Source organism: Rhinolophus sinicus, chromosome 14, assembly GCF_057876585.1.
Source record: "Rhinolophus sinicus isolate RSI-liver-muscle chromosome 14, RSI-T2T, whole genome shotgun sequence".
Lineage (NCBI taxonomy): Eukaryota > Metazoa > Chordata > Mammalia > Chiroptera > Rhinolophidae > Rhinolophus > Rhinolophus sinicus.
The window spans coordinates 614,245-628,267 of NC_142514.1; the positions used below are offsets into that span (position 1 = coordinate 614,245).

The 14,023-nt window shown below is 62.8% G+C and overlaps 1 protein-coding gene and 1 long non-coding RNA gene across 6 annotated transcripts; one reads left to right on the top strand and one right to left on the bottom strand.

Annotated features, from left to right (window-relative positions):
* The first annotated feature begins 1,745 nt into the window (after positions 1-1,745).
* Positions 1,746-13,610, top strand: MIB2 (MIB E3 ubiquitin protein ligase 2). Of its 5 annotated transcripts, none has more exons than XM_019712103.3 (21): positions 1,759-2,507; positions 2,929-3,046; positions 4,025-4,179; positions 7,094-7,368; positions 7,441-7,612; positions 8,528-8,634; positions 8,739-8,933; positions 9,047-9,189; positions 9,275-9,382; positions 10,362-10,466; positions 10,540-10,702; positions 10,782-10,915; positions 11,005-11,153; positions 11,229-11,385; positions 11,475-11,635; positions 11,739-11,865; positions 11,955-12,188; positions 12,617-12,795; positions 12,865-13,052; positions 13,139-13,204; positions 13,285-13,610. In XM_019712103.3, the coding sequence occupies exons 4-21, from the start codon at positions 7,122-7,124 to the stop codon at positions 13,518-13,520; spliced, it is 2,871 nt and encodes a 956-aa protein (XP_019567662.3). In that variant the 5' UTR covers positions 1,759-2,507; positions 2,929-3,046; positions 4,025-4,179; positions 7,094-7,121; the 3' UTR covers positions 13,521-13,610. The 5 variants fall into 5 exon arrangements, with proteins under 5 accessions (XP_019567664.3, XP_019567662.3, XP_019567663.3 ...); XM_019712104.3 differs by having other exon boundaries at positions 4,092-4,179; XM_019712105.3 differs by lacking the exon at positions 9,275-9,382 and having other exon boundaries at positions 1,746-2,507.
* On the bottom strand, positions 5,936-7,098 carry LOC141572072 (uncharacterized). Its single transcript, XR_012497116.1, has 2 exons — positions 6,361-7,098; positions 5,936-6,125 (listed from the first exon to the last, which is right to left on the bottom strand). It is a non-coding gene; the product is annotated as an uncharacterized LOC141572072 (long non-coding RNA).
* Positions 13,611-14,023: the final 413 nt, after the last annotated feature.

A 14,023-nucleotide genomic window follows, 5' to 3' on the forward strand; every position in this document is an offset into this window, starting at 1 on the left:
CAGGATCCGAGTAATAGGAATCCCATCAAGAGAGAACACAGGAAATGTAAGGGAATGTTTTTTAAAAAATTCCCAAGCTGATGGACATGAGCCTTTATGATAAAGAGAACCATTGTGTGTATAGTACCATGAGTGAAAGGTCCACACCAAGGTATATCATTGTGACACTTGAGAACGCCAAGGATAAAGAGAAGATCCTAAAAGCTTTCCTAGAGAACAAACACAAATTATCAGGACTCAAAATGGCTTTGGACTTTTCAACAGCAGCCCTGGAAGCTGAAAGCAAAACACTATTTGTTGTGAGAGAGCCCCAGAAAGCAGTTTCTAGGCTCTCGGCCTCACATAGAAAGGTGCTGGCTCAGGTAGTAAATGGCCATCAACTGTGATTGGATGGCCATCAGCTGTGGCTAGTTGGCCGTCAGCTATAACCAGTGAGCCATTGACCACTAATATAACTGCTGTGGCTACGCTAGCTGAAAATGGGGGCTAGCTAGAGGATGGTGGCTAAGCCTGCAAGCGGCGCAGTGAGGGTTGAGAATTGTGTGGCTCCTGTTTCCTGTGTCTCCAACCCAGCTGCCAGCGAGAGTATAGTGGTCTGACTCTCCTACCTGTGGCTCCGTGGCTGTTCCTTTTTGGCCTAGCTACATCCTGCGTTCTTAGGTGGGGAGCGGGAGCTGAGACCCCGCCTGTCACCCTGCACGACACTATTACTTCAAAAATCTTGAAAGAAAAGTATTTCCAACCTAGAATTCTATACCCTGCCAAACTATCAGATATTAGCGTAGAATAAACACATTTCACACATGTACCCTTTCCAGGAAGCTACTAGAGAGGACTGACTTCAGCAAAATGAGAGAGTAAACCAAGAAGGGAGTTGGCACAGGCTCCAGGAAATGGGGAACCCGACATAGGAGAAAGGCAGTCACAATGATGACAGCAGAGAAAAGCTCCAGATGACAGAGCTGTGCAACGGGCTTAGAAAGCAATCAGTCTAGATTGGAACAGGAGGACAGAGGACTCTGGTGGAGAGGTCTCCAGGTATTAAAGTAATAGAACTAATGTGTTTGAACCTTTGGAAAACGTAATCAATAGGCGTGTGTCAAAGGTATTAGATATTTAAAAAAAATCGGTTATGCGTTAGTAAAAAATCTAGGCATAAGAAAAATAGCAGGCAAATATTAACCCAAAAGAAAAAAGATTGTACAAGAATTGGGGCACGGTTTTATGCAGTAACAGGGAGCACGGTCATGAAATTCACCGACAGGTGATTTAATCCTATGGTTAGGGAGGTACCTTGACCATTAGGGGCTGGCGGGGGGCCGGGGGAGTTGTTTCGAGAGCCAACTTCTCATTGACCTTATCGAGAAATCCATAGAAATGTCTAAGTTAATACATAAAAACTAGCAGTCTCTGGTTTAGAAACATGGAGGTTCCTGTCAGCGGAAAAGCTAGAAGAGATGAAAGTATTTGTCTCTGGGAGAACACAGGGAACAGTGTTTTTATCTCTCGTTCTGCGTGAATTAAAGCCATGTACTGCGTTACGTGATTTTAAAACAAATCTCGTTAAAGGAGTTGACTGATCACGCCTCTTCTCTGCGTCCTCAAGGCCCAGCCAATCCCGCCGCAGACAGCCGCCCAGGTACCCACAGCCTGTCTCCACGGAAACGGAACGCATCTCCGAACCCAGCTGCGCCACGTAGCGCCTAGAGGGCGACGCGCCCCGCCCTCTGACGCACTTCCAGAGGCCCGGCCCCGTCTCGAAGGGGCGTAGCATCCTAGTCCCAAGGCTGGCAGGGGCGGACGCACGGGCTCCGGCCGACTGGCTCCGCGTCCCGGCAATGGGCATGCTCGGCCCTCGGTGGCTAGGGGCGCGCGTCCCCTTACCCAACCGGACGAGGAGCCCGGCCCCTTCCCGTACAGACGCACGCCACTCGGCCCCCGCACCCCCCGGAGTGGTGACAGGCCCGTGAGGCCGCCGCAGTCCGCAACCCTTTGACGACGTGCCTGCCACGCTGTTCGACACGAACGCGCCCTGTTTCAGCGGCGGCGCAGAGCCAAGCCCGCGCCCGAGACCGCACCCTTTCCGGGGTAGCAGGTCTTCCCATCGCTGTGGGGCGCGGGGCCGGTGCTCCGTCCATCACACCCGACCGGCCGCATCGCCCCCTACGGCCGCTGCGTCAGCGCCGCCGCGGGCCCTCCTGGGAGCTGTGGTTCAGGTCCTCACCCCACTCCCGGCGCCGGCGGGTTGCGGACTACAACTCCCGGCAGGCCTCGCGGCGGCCCCGGGAGCCCGAGCGCTGGGGGGTTTCGGCCGTCTCCGCCGGTGGGCTCGGGCGCGACGCAGCGGCGGGGCGGCCTGGCTGGCGGTTGCTGAGCAGCCGAGGGCCTGCTGGCCGGCCGCCGCACGTTCCGAGGCCGTTCGACTGGCCGGCGGGCCGGCTGACAGACTCGGCGCTCCTCAGGTCCCCGGAGCCCCCGCGCCCAGCGGGGGGATCGCAAACTTCCGGGCAAGTGGAGGGGTCGAGGCGGGGGTCCGGCTGTGGCCAGGGCCTGGGCGGCTTCCGGAGGAAGGGGGATGGAGTGACGCGGCGAGGCGGGGGTCAGGGTCGGTGTGGGGGCCCGGCGCCCCGCTCGCTCCGCCGGCCGGCGCTGGTGACCAGGGCTCAGCGCGGGGCTCTGACGTGTGCAGAGCCAGTGCCGTGAGCGCTCCGGCTTCACTCCGGGCGGCCCCAGACCGACACTGCGGGAGCGGGGCCGCCAGGCACCAGGGAGCTCTGCGGGGCCGGAGGCAGGCCCCTGGGGCGGCCCGGGGTGTCGTGGGTGCTGGCCCGGGAACGGACGTGTAGACAGCGGGCAGACAGGCCAGCCCTGGCCGCGCTGTCCTTTCCGAGGGACTAACTGCGTCTTGGCGTCTCCCCGCCGCCCCAGGGTTGGATGGCTCCGGGCTTACGCTGAAGTCAGTGCCAGTCCCCAAGTCTCCAGGCATCAGGGCTGCAGCCTGTAACAGGCTCAGGGCGGGCAGCGCGGGGACTGGACGGCTAGACAGGTGAGCTCTGGAGCGGCTGGTGGCGTGGTGGTTTAGATTCGGGCCTTTCACCCTGTGGACTCTGATATGCCACGTCTAAGGGGTTTTGCTTGGTTTGAGTGTGTGGTGGGGGTGGGGTTGATAAATAATCCTGTCTTTCTTCCTTTGAGTTCAGAGCCAGTTGAAGAAATAAGCACAGGTGCCAGACAGACTTCTGTTGGCACCAGCGGGACTGGGGATCAGGCAGCCTAAGCGTGTGGAAGCCCCGGCAAAAACGTTCCTTCCTAGCAGGCGCCCTCTTCTATCATTCTACTCTGGCCTGTTGGTCCAGATGCAACAAGTATCTGAATGTCATCCCGCCCGAGACTGGCCTTGTGCAGTGACTGGGCCGTGCCACTGCAGTCTGCAGGGCGCCTGAGGGTCCATCTGGGTGGCCAAGACTGGGTGGTGACCACCCTGCACTTCCTTTGGGCCTCTCCCAGCAGGTGTGCTTGGGCTGGGCCCCGTCCAGGTTCCTTGGCTCTGTCTCAGGGCTTCAACCCCGTCCTATGGGCCACAGCCCTGGGAACCCAGGATGTCCACCTCTGCTACGTGACAGGAGCCTGTTGATGGTGCCACACATGGTGTTGATGCCAACAGCATCGTCAGGCATAGCCCGGTGCAGGGAGGAAGCGGAGTGGCTGCCTGGTATCGCCTGCCGTCGCAGCTTCATGCAACTTTATTTTTCTGAATAAAGGCATTTTGCCAACTTCCAGCCAAATGTGATTTAATCTGTACGGCTTTTTAAGTTCTTCCAATAAAATAGTCACAAATAAGGGAACACCTTACTCGTACACCATCCCAGTTCATGGTTTGTAAATAGCTCTGCCCCCCAAGAGCTGGAGGTTCCTTGTGAAAAGGGAAATGAGCAGCCAACAGGACAGACCCACGTCCACTTGTTTGGTTGAGACAGTAAATGCTGAAAGTGTGAAACTGCCTTTTAAAACCATTTTTCCCCAGACTGGCTGGCTGGCTACCTGTTTGGTTTGCTGAGGTCTGTGTCGCAATGGCTGCTGGTTTCCAACAGGAGATCTTGCTGGCTGAGCACATTTGTGACCCAGGGAATAGCCGCTAAATGTCTGGGGTGCAGGCACGAGGCCGGTGTGTGTTCTAAGGTAAGTTGCAATCCTGCTAAAGCATGTCTGACGCCCGAGTTCTCACGCCCTGGTGGCCTCAGAGACGTTTTAAACGTTTGTAGAGACAGACTCTGAGAGGGGTTGGGTGGCAGCCAGGGGCCTTGCCTGTAAACTGAGGAAAATGGCCGAGTACAGCATTTCTGCAAAGGGAAGAAAAGAAATGACTCTGGGTGAATTTCCTGATGAAATGGGGGTTCCCTTCCTCCCTAGCTCTTCTGGGTTTCATGGCTGCCTACCTACTCCTGACCCTGGTCCGTTCCCCACTTGCCACCCCTTCGCTCAGACTCCAGTGGGACCTTGTCCGGTGAGGTAGTGAGCTTTGACAGCGGGGACCTGATGTCACATGGGCACCATCGGCCATGTACTGGGCCCAGGGGAATGCCAGTGACAAAGACCAGGCAGGGAAGTGGGTGGAGGGAAGTGGCAGAGAAGACTGGAAAGCCATCTGGCCCACATCGTGAGGGTCCTAGAATGCTGTGCCAAGGCTTCTGAGCCACAGGAGCCAGGTGCCTCATTGCTATGGCGAATACATAGGGGCAGCCGCAGGCATGGCTGAAGGCCCTGCCCAGGCTCCGTGTGATGCCATGTGGGACAGAGATGCTGAGGCACAGGGCAGACTCAGAGCTCCAGGGAGGCAGCAAGGAGGCTCCCAGGCCATGGTGCCACCAGGACAGGACGTTCCTCTGCCCCCTCCAGCTGTGTCCCACGTGGCTCCCATGAGGGCCGGCCCTGGGAGGCTGGTGGTGGTTCACTGGCCAGGGCTGGAGGAGCACTGTCTGCCTGTGCTAAAAATACCGGATGTGAAAGCAACAGGTGCTGTCCAGGGGCACCTTGTCACAGGCAGGCCTGCCCTGGTGACCCTACCCTGCTGCTCCCTGTGGGGCCATCACTGGCAAGGCCTGGCCCTGGGCCTGATTTCCCACAGAGCCTGTCAGGCACCGCCTGTTCTCTGCCCATTCCCCCAAGGGCAGGGCCGGGCACGAGCCGGCTCTGCCCCCAGTCTTACTGCAGATGGTCATGCAGTGCGTGGTCTGGAGCTCTCAGGCCAGCAGATGGGCAGGTGTGGCGGCTGGCCAGGCAGGCTGAGAGGCTCGTTCCAGGGCATGCGGCCCGTCTGCGACCACAGCACTGGCCAGTGGCACTTAGGTCCTTTTCTGCCCCAAGTCCTTTATCTTGGTGTGCGGCCAGTTTCTGGGCTCTGCAGTTGGGGTGCTCCCTGCAAGCCCCGGACAAGGGCTGCCATCTTGGCAGTCAGGCCATCGACATGTGGCCTCAGCCTCCTACCTGGGGCTACCTCATTGGCAGCTGCCACAAGTGTCAGGCAGAGCAGCACAGCGTGGGCGTGGCCTAATGGCAAAGGTGTCACTGCCCCTTAGGGCACAGGCCCCACCCCACAGCTCCCCAGCTTGGGACCTGCCACACTTCCCTGCCCAGAGTCCACCAGAAACGGTTGTGGTCAGGGGTCATGCCTTACCCCGCCCCTACGTTGGCCAGAGTGGCTTCGTTCCAGGCAGCCACAGGCCCAGACAAGTGTGAGCAGACGAGCCCAACTAGAGGTCCCTGCCTGCAGGGGCACCCCAACTGGCCAGCTTTTCCCAGCCACGAGAACATGAGGTCCTGCTCCACTGGCACAGTCTCCAGAAATGCTGTGGTGACTGCTGCCTTGCATTCTGGGAATCCCCACAAGTCCCTTCTCCTCCAAGTCCAATTTTCCCTCTTAAATCTTTCAAATCCATTCATGTCGCAAAAGATCTTTATTTAAGAATCACATAAGGGTGATGAGCGAGCCAAGTTTGCAAGGTGAACAGGCTTGCATTTCCAGATCAGGAAATAATACAATCGCGGATCCTGGAGCCCCCAAGGCCGCCTCTGCTGCTGCCTCCCTGGCTGATGCCCTGGATTGGCTTGTCCCGTTTGTGAACTTTCTACAGATGGAATTGGGCAGTGGGGGTGTGGCTGCTGTTCCCAACTGCTGCTGGTGGAATGGGTGGGTTCCCACTCCCTTGGGGCTAAAGCACACTTCATGTCCCAGTTCACCCTTGAGGACACTAGGAGGGTGCTGCTGTGCACACGTGTGCCCCCCTCCCCCGTCTGGTACATGCCAGGAGGGGTCAGGACCCAGCAGTGGGGCCAGGTGACCTCGAGGCACTGTGCACCAACCTGCGGGTGGTGGGTGGTGTCACATTGGTGAGCAACGGCCTGTTGACCAGACCCCATGTGTTAGTCGTTGGGTGGCACCTGTCCAGTGTTTGCCCGTTTTCTGTTGGGGTGTCTGCTGTGTTTCTTTAGCTGGGCCCTCTTTCCACATTCCGGGTCCAAGTCCTTTGTGGGTTGTGCACACTGCAGATGTGTCCTCTGAGGCGTCGCCACCTTTGCGGTCCCATGAACAGTGGCTCTTCTCTCTGGCTGCACAGTGTTTCCTTGGGACAGTGTTGTCTTACCTTTCCTGCTGGTACCTGCGATCCACATCCACTCATTTTTAAACAAACGTGTTGATGGCCCACTGTGCGCCAGCCACCCAGAACTGGACCTATTAGCGGGCACTTGCTGAGGGGACCTCCCCTGCTGGCTCTTGTCCCTGGCTCTCTGGGGATCCACTGCTCTCTCACCAGCACTGCCCCCCACTCTGCAGCTCACCACAGGGCAGGGTCTCACTGCAGCTGGAGAGGCTTTACAGCGAGGTGTCCAACTCTTCCTCAAGAACGGGCCACCACCGCCTTCACAGCTAGTCAACCCTCCTGCCTGTGGGCCTCCTTGGGGCTCTAGGGCGCATGCTCACCACGCTTCTCCCTGCCCCAGGGCAGTGGCACGTGCCCTCCTCCCCTCCCTGCTGAGCTCTCCCTGGCAGCCCTCCTGGAACCAGCGAGAGCCTGAGGGTGCCTTCTGCCTGCAGGTCCCTGAGCAGCCCAGCCCCGCCCACCATGGACCCGGACCCGCAGGCGGGCGTGCAGGTGGGCATGCGCGTGGTGCGCGGCGTGGACTGGAAGTGGGGCCCGCAGGACAACGGTGAAGGCGGAGTGGGCACGGTGGTGGAGCTCGGCCGCCACGGCAGCCCCTCGACTCCCGACCGCACCGTAGTCGTGCAGTGGGACCACGGCACCCGTACCAACTACCGCGCGGGATACCAGGGCGGGCATGACCTGCTGCTCTACGACAACGCCCAGATCGGTGCGTGCGTGCGCGTGCGCCCCTGGGCGGGGGTTGAGCCGCGCACACTCGCTGACCCTGCCCCGCCCTCAGGCATCCGGCACCCCAACATCATCTGTGACTGCTGCAAGAAGCATGGGCTGCGGGGCATGCGCTGGAAGTGCCTCGTCTGCTTCGACTTCGACCTGTGCACACAGTGCTACATGCAAAACAAGCACGACCTCACGCATGCCTTCGAGCGCTACGAGACGGCCCACTCGCGCCCGTGAGTTCTGTCGCCGCCACTGCATAGTATGCTGCTGACCACCAGGTGTCAGTGCGAGCGCGGGGGTCCCTGGCAGCACTGGGTCCCACCTCGTGATCTCCAGGGCCTCCTGATAAGCACCTCGGACACCCTGGGAGGCCTTGTTCCTGGAGAACCGGAACTGCCCCCCCCCACCACTCCCCAGGGAACACGTCAAGTCCTTCCTGAGCCATTTCCTAGAAGGGTGGCCAGGGGCCTGGGCATTGACCCCACCCCCTGCAGAAGGCAGTCATGTCCACTGAGCAGTCTGCAGAGGTTGGTGCTATGGGTGGCACCACCCCCAGAGCCAGGCGTGTCTCCCCAGTGCAGCCAGCATGCCCTGGGCCACCCCCTGAGGGTGGCCTCTATATAGCGGTGCAGCCAGCATGCTCTGTGGAGGCTCAGGGCCGGGCAGTGGACGGCCCCACTGGGAGCCAGACCCTAGCACGGCTGGGGAGGAGGCCACTGGGCTGGGGTCGGCACCCAGATGGTGCTGTCACCTGTGTCTTGACACTGCACATACATGGTGGGGAGGTGTGCACTTGAGATCCCAGCTGCCCGCTGGCCGGCCTGGGAGCAGGGGTCAGCTGTCTGGGTGCCATGGCCAAGCCTGTATTCCTCTTTCCTCCAGGACCCAAGTGCTGAGCCCTCCCCTGGGCCAGGCCACACACCGAATGCAGGGGACAGCCCTAACAAGCAGCACCTGGCTCAGGGGTGGGGGGGTGAGTAGGGCTAGAGTGACACAGGGGCTGCGCTGTGAGGGTGGCATCAGGGAAGGTCCCTGGAGCAGACTCACTCCAGGCCCGGAGTGTGAGGGCACTGGCCTGCTGGGCCAGCCATCCCGGGGCCTGTGCCATCACCGCTGCCCGGCATGGCCAGGAACCCACTCTCTTGCAGGGTCACACTGAGTCCCCGCGAGGGCCTCTCAAGGGTCCCGTTGAGAGGCATCTTCCAGGGGGCGATGGTGGTGCGCGGCCCCGACTGGGAATGGGGCTCGCAGGATGGTGAGTAGAGACCAGGGTGGGAAGGTGGGGGCTGGGCAGGCGCTGGCTGTGGCTCGGCCTTGTGGCCCGGGCTAAGCCTGCCAGCGGGACCGCTGTCTCCCCAGGAGGGGAAGGGAAGCCAGGTCGTGTGGTGGACATTCGTGGCTGGGATGTGGAGACAGGCCGGAGTGTGGCCAGCGTGACGTGGGCTGATGGCACCACCAATGTGTACCGCATGGGCCACAAGGGCAAGGTGGACCTCAGGTGTGTGGGAGAGGCGGCCGGCGGCTTCTACTACAAGGAGCACCTCCCCATGCTGGGTAAGGGCTGCCCAGCTGCCCTCCCACCCTGGCTGGCCCCAGCCTGGGGGTGGCCACGGGGACAATGGGAGGACGCTGCCTGAGCGAGGCCTGCTGTCTGCCCCTGCCCCCAGGGAAGCCAGCAGAGCTGCAGCGCAGGGTGAGTGCTGACGGCCAGCCCCTCCAGCCGGGGGACAAGGTGAAGTGTCTTTTAGACACAGACGTCCTGAGAGAGATGCAGGAAGGCCACGGCGGGTGGAACCCCAGGATGGTGGAGGTGAGCTGCCCCGCCCACTGGCCCCGTGCCCTCCCCTCCCCACATCCTCTGGACCCCCAGCCACAGCCTCCACGACCTGCCACAGTTTATCGGACAGATGGGCACCGTGCACCACATCACAGACCGTGGGGACGTGCGTGTGCAGTTCAGCCACGAGACCTGCTGGACCTTCCACCCTAGGGCTCTCACGAAGGTGCATGGGGGGCTGGGCTGAGCCCCACCCACTCGCTTCTGCACCTCTTCCTGAAGGAGGAAGGGGCGTCTGGTGGGGTCCTGAGGGGATGAGTTCCATGGAGAGGGGACCCAGGTGTGAAGGGACACAGGGCAGGGCACGGGGAACACTGGTGGCTGGGGTGGGCAGGCGGGCACTAGTGTCTCTCCTGAGGACTGGAGGAGTTCCGCGCTGTGCTCGGTGGGAAGCAAGTGCTTGGGCTTCCTCTAAACTTCTCCTTGTGGGTGCGCGTGGGCAGCACGTGGGAGGGTGGATGCTTGGCCCAGGCAATGGCCTTGGAAAGGCATTTGGGCAGCAGGATTTCCCAGATGGGACATGGGGGAGGTGGGAGGTCAGTAAGGGACAGGCAGTGGGGAGTCACAGACGGACGCTAGGAGGAGGTAGGTGCCAGTGAGGGGACGTGCCAGCACTCAGCACGGGACTTGGCATCCGGGATCCCTGGAGGCCTTTGAGGGGACACGGCGGGGTGGGGTGGGGGTGTCATGAGATGGTAGTTTGTAGAGTCCTGTGCAGATGAGGGCAGGGGTGTGGGGGAGGTGGCCCCATCCCATCTCCCATGCTGTTCTGGCCTCACCCTATGCTGCTCAGGCTCTGCCCCCTGTGTCCTGGGGCCCTGCCCCCGCACCCTTCTAGTCTGGCCTTGGACATGCTGCCTGCTTCCCCACCTGTGTGCAGGGGCAGGCCAGCCTTGGGCTCAGCCCAGAGCTGGCTTCCGTCCGTCTGGTCTGAATGCCACTGCCCAGCTGCCTCCCAGCTGTCACTCCCATGGCTTTGGGGCTGGGACTGCCCGTTACCTGTGGCCCTCATCCAGCCAGACACTCTGGTTGTGCTTTTGGGCGTGGGCTAGGGTCAAGTTCAGGCCTGCCTGTCCCGTGGATCTTCCAGGACCCTGGGCAGCCACACCTGCCTGGAGGCCCTCACGGGCCTCTCTCTCACTCAGCACAACTCCTTCTGGGTGGGCGATGTGGTGCGGGTCATCGACGACCTTGACGTAGTGAAGCGGCTGCAGGCTGGGCACGGCGAGTGGACAGATGACATGGCCCCTGTGAGTTCCCCCCACTCCACCTCCCTCACACCCCTGGGAGACCTGCCTGTGACCCCACGCTCTCCCCACTCAGGCCCTGGGCCGTGTCGGGAAAGTGGTGAAGCTTTTCGGAGACGGGAACCTGTGTGTGGCGGTCGGTGGTCAGCTGTGGACCTTCAGTCCCTCCTGCCTGGTAGCCTACCGGCCTGAGGAAGACACCAACCTGGACGTGGCTGAGCGCGCCAGGGAAAACAAAAGTGCGGGCACCCAGCAATGGCGGCCAGCAGGAGGCCAGGCTGCCCCCGCCATTTAACTTCAGCCCTCCCCCCACCCCAGGCTCCCTGAGCGTCACCCTGGACAAGCTTCGAGCCCAGAAGAGTGACCCGGAACACCCAGGGAGGCTGGTGGCTGAAGTGGCCATGGGCAACGTGGCCCGGGCGCTGGACCTGCTGTGCAGGCACCCAGAGGAGGCAAGTCCCTGAAGCCCCTCCCCCAGCATCCTGCCAGCCCCTGGGAGGGGGCAGCAGGCTGGGGACTGACCTGCTGGCTCTCCTGGCAGGTGGACACCAAGAACCAAGGCAGAACCGCCCTGCAGGTGGCTGCCTACCTGGGTCAGGTGGAGCTGGTGCGACTGCTGCTGCAGGCTCGGGCCAGCGTGGACCTGCCTGACGATGAGGGCAACACGGCCCTGCACTATGCAGCCTTGGGGTGAGGCCCGGGCGGGGTGTGGGGGCCGGGCGTGCAGTCCGGCCAGTGGGCACAGCGCCCTGGCTTCCTCTCCAGGCACCAGCCTGAGGCTACCCGGCTGCTCCTGAGTGCAGGGTGCCGAGCCGACGTCCTCAACGGCACCCGGAGTGCAGCCCTGCACGTGGCCGTGCAGAGGGGCTTCCTGGAGGTGGTGAGGGTCCTCTGTGAGCACGGCTGTGATGTCAACCTGCCAGTGAGTGCTGGGTCCCCGGCCCTACCCCTCTGACCCAGCAGACAGTGGCAATGACGTGCCGCCAAGTGACCACTGCCCACCACCTACAGGATGCCCACGGTAACACACCCCTGCACTGTGCCATCTCCGCCGGCGCCGGTGCCAGTGGCATTGTGGAGGTCCTCACCGAGGTGCCGGCCATCGACGTCACTGCCACCAACAGTCAGGGCTTCACCCTGTTGCACCTTGCAGCCCTCAAGGGCCATACGCTGTGAGTGTGGGGTGGGCACAGAGCCCTCCGCCTGGCTCCTGCCACCTGCTGGGCCACTTTGGGGATGACCCCCCAACCTGGACAGACCCCTCTGCTCCCACAGAGCTGTCAGGAGGATTCTAGCTCGGGCACGGCAGCTGGTGGATGCCAAGAAGGAGGACGGTTTCACGGCGTTGCACCTGGCTGCCCTCAACAAGCACTGGGATGTGGCGCAGATCCTCATCCGGGAGGTGTGGACATGGTCACCGACTGGCCCCAGGGTGGGCAGGACTCGGAGCCCCGGGGTCCCTGGGCTGAGACTGTGCTGACCCCTCCCCAGGGCCGCTGTGACGTGAATGTTCGAAACCGTAAGCTCCAGTCCCCACTCCACCTGGCGGTGCAGCAGGCACACGTAGGGCTGCTGCTGCTGCTACTGGACGCTGGCTGCAGCGTCAATGCCGAGGACGAGGATGGGGACACGGCCCTGCACGTGGCCCTGCAGCGTCATCAGCTGCTGCCCCTGGCGGCTGACGGGGCCGGGGGGGACCCAGGGCCCTTGCAGCTGCTGTCCAGGGTGAGGAAGTGTGGGTCTGGGTGCTGGAGCGGTGGCACCTGGCTGCAGGCTCCAGGCAGGGCCTGAGGGACTGTCCACCTGGGTGACAGCAGCAGGGAGCCAGGCCCTCTTGGGGGTGGGGCAGCCTAGGGGACTGCAGTTTGAGGAAGCCTCTTCTGTAGTCCCAGTGTCCACAGTGTGGTCAGCTCCCCTGAGAATCTGTATTCCTGTCCAGCTTGGGAAAAGGGGTGGCGGTGGCAGTGGTGTGTCAGAACCCGGCCTTTCCCCCGAGGTCCCTCCGCCCCCAGCTGCCAGCCTCAGTTCTAGCGGCTTCACACACGGGGGTGAGGGGGCGCCTCTGCCCCTGCCCCAGGCTCAGGGCAGCCGGTGCCCGCAGAGGCTCCCTCAAGCCAGCGTTCCACCCTCACCGGTGTCTCTCTGCTGCCCAGCTACAGGCCTCGGGCCTCCCCGTCGGCACGGAGCTGACAGTGGGCGTGGCGGTCGCCTGCTACCTGGCGCTGGAGGGCGCCGATGTGAGCTACGCCAATCACCGCGGCCAGAGCCCACTGGACCTGGCTGCAGAGGGCCGTGTGCTCAAGGCCCTGCAGGGCTGTGCCCAGCGCTTCCGGTGAGCTCGGTGAGGTGGGGGGCGGGCGCCCGGGCCCGGGCCCTTTCAAACCCTCTCTTCCGACTGCAGGGAGCGGCAGGTAGGCGGGGGCGGAGGCGCGGCCCCGGGCCCCAGGCTGGTGCTCAGCACGCCCAACACCGTGACGAACCTGCACGTGGCGGCGCCTTCCGGGCCCGAGGCCGCGGAGTGCCTGGTGTGCTCGGAGCTGGCTCTGCTGGTACTGTTTTCGCCGTGCCAGCACCGTACGGTGTGCGAGGGTGAGTGCCGGGACGTCGGGGGACCCGGGGGACCCGGCTCAAACCCGTCCAACCGCGCGCTCCGCCCCGCCCCGCCCCCCCCGCAGAGTGCGCGCGCAGGATGAAGAAATGCATCAGGTGCCAGGTGGTCATCGGCAAGAAGCTGCGCTCAGGTGGGTCGGGCGGGAGGGGTGGGCTCGGCCCCGGCCCCAGCCCTGGCCCGCCCTGATTTCCCCCCTCCGCCCGCTTTTAGACGGCACGGAGGTGGCGAGCGCGGCGCCCCCGCCCGGCCCGCCGCAGCTGGTGGAGGAGCTGCAGAACCGCTACCGGCAGATGGAGGAGCGCATCACCTGCCCAATTTGCATCGACAGCCACATCCGCCTCGTGTTCCAGTGCGGCCACGGCGCCTGCGCGCCCTGCGGCGCTGCGCTCAGCGCCTGCCCCATCTGCCGCCAGCCGGTCCGCGACCGCATCCAGATCTTCGTGTAGCCGCGCCCCTGTCGCTCCGGAGCCACGTCCCACCATCGCTCTCGCGAGCCACCCTCCCCCCCACCGTGTTTTATAAAAAGATTCACGGACTTAGCTGCCTGGTGCCTGGCTGGGGCGGGGGCCGGGTGGTTCTCTGATCCTCTCGCCCCGGTGACGGACGAGCCGCGGCGCCGTCCCGCCCGGGGTCCTGCATCCCGGGCTGACCTGACCGGCCCCTCCTCCCTCTGGGCCCTGCTCTTTGGCCAGACGCCGCGCCCAGCCCCCTCCCGACCCGCGCGTCCTGCCCTTCTCTGGACTCGGTCCAGACTCCTGTCCAGACCCCGGCCTCTGGGCCAGAAATATCCTCCAGGCTTGGGAACAGGCCGCCTCCCACCACCCTGGTCTGGATCCGAGAAAGGATGGGGCTCAAAACGCCCCGTCCACCCCACTGGGGACCTTCCCGCCATCCCTGGCTGCGCCCCTCCCCCTCGTCTGTTCCCCTGGGCGGGCCGTGGAGACGGGCT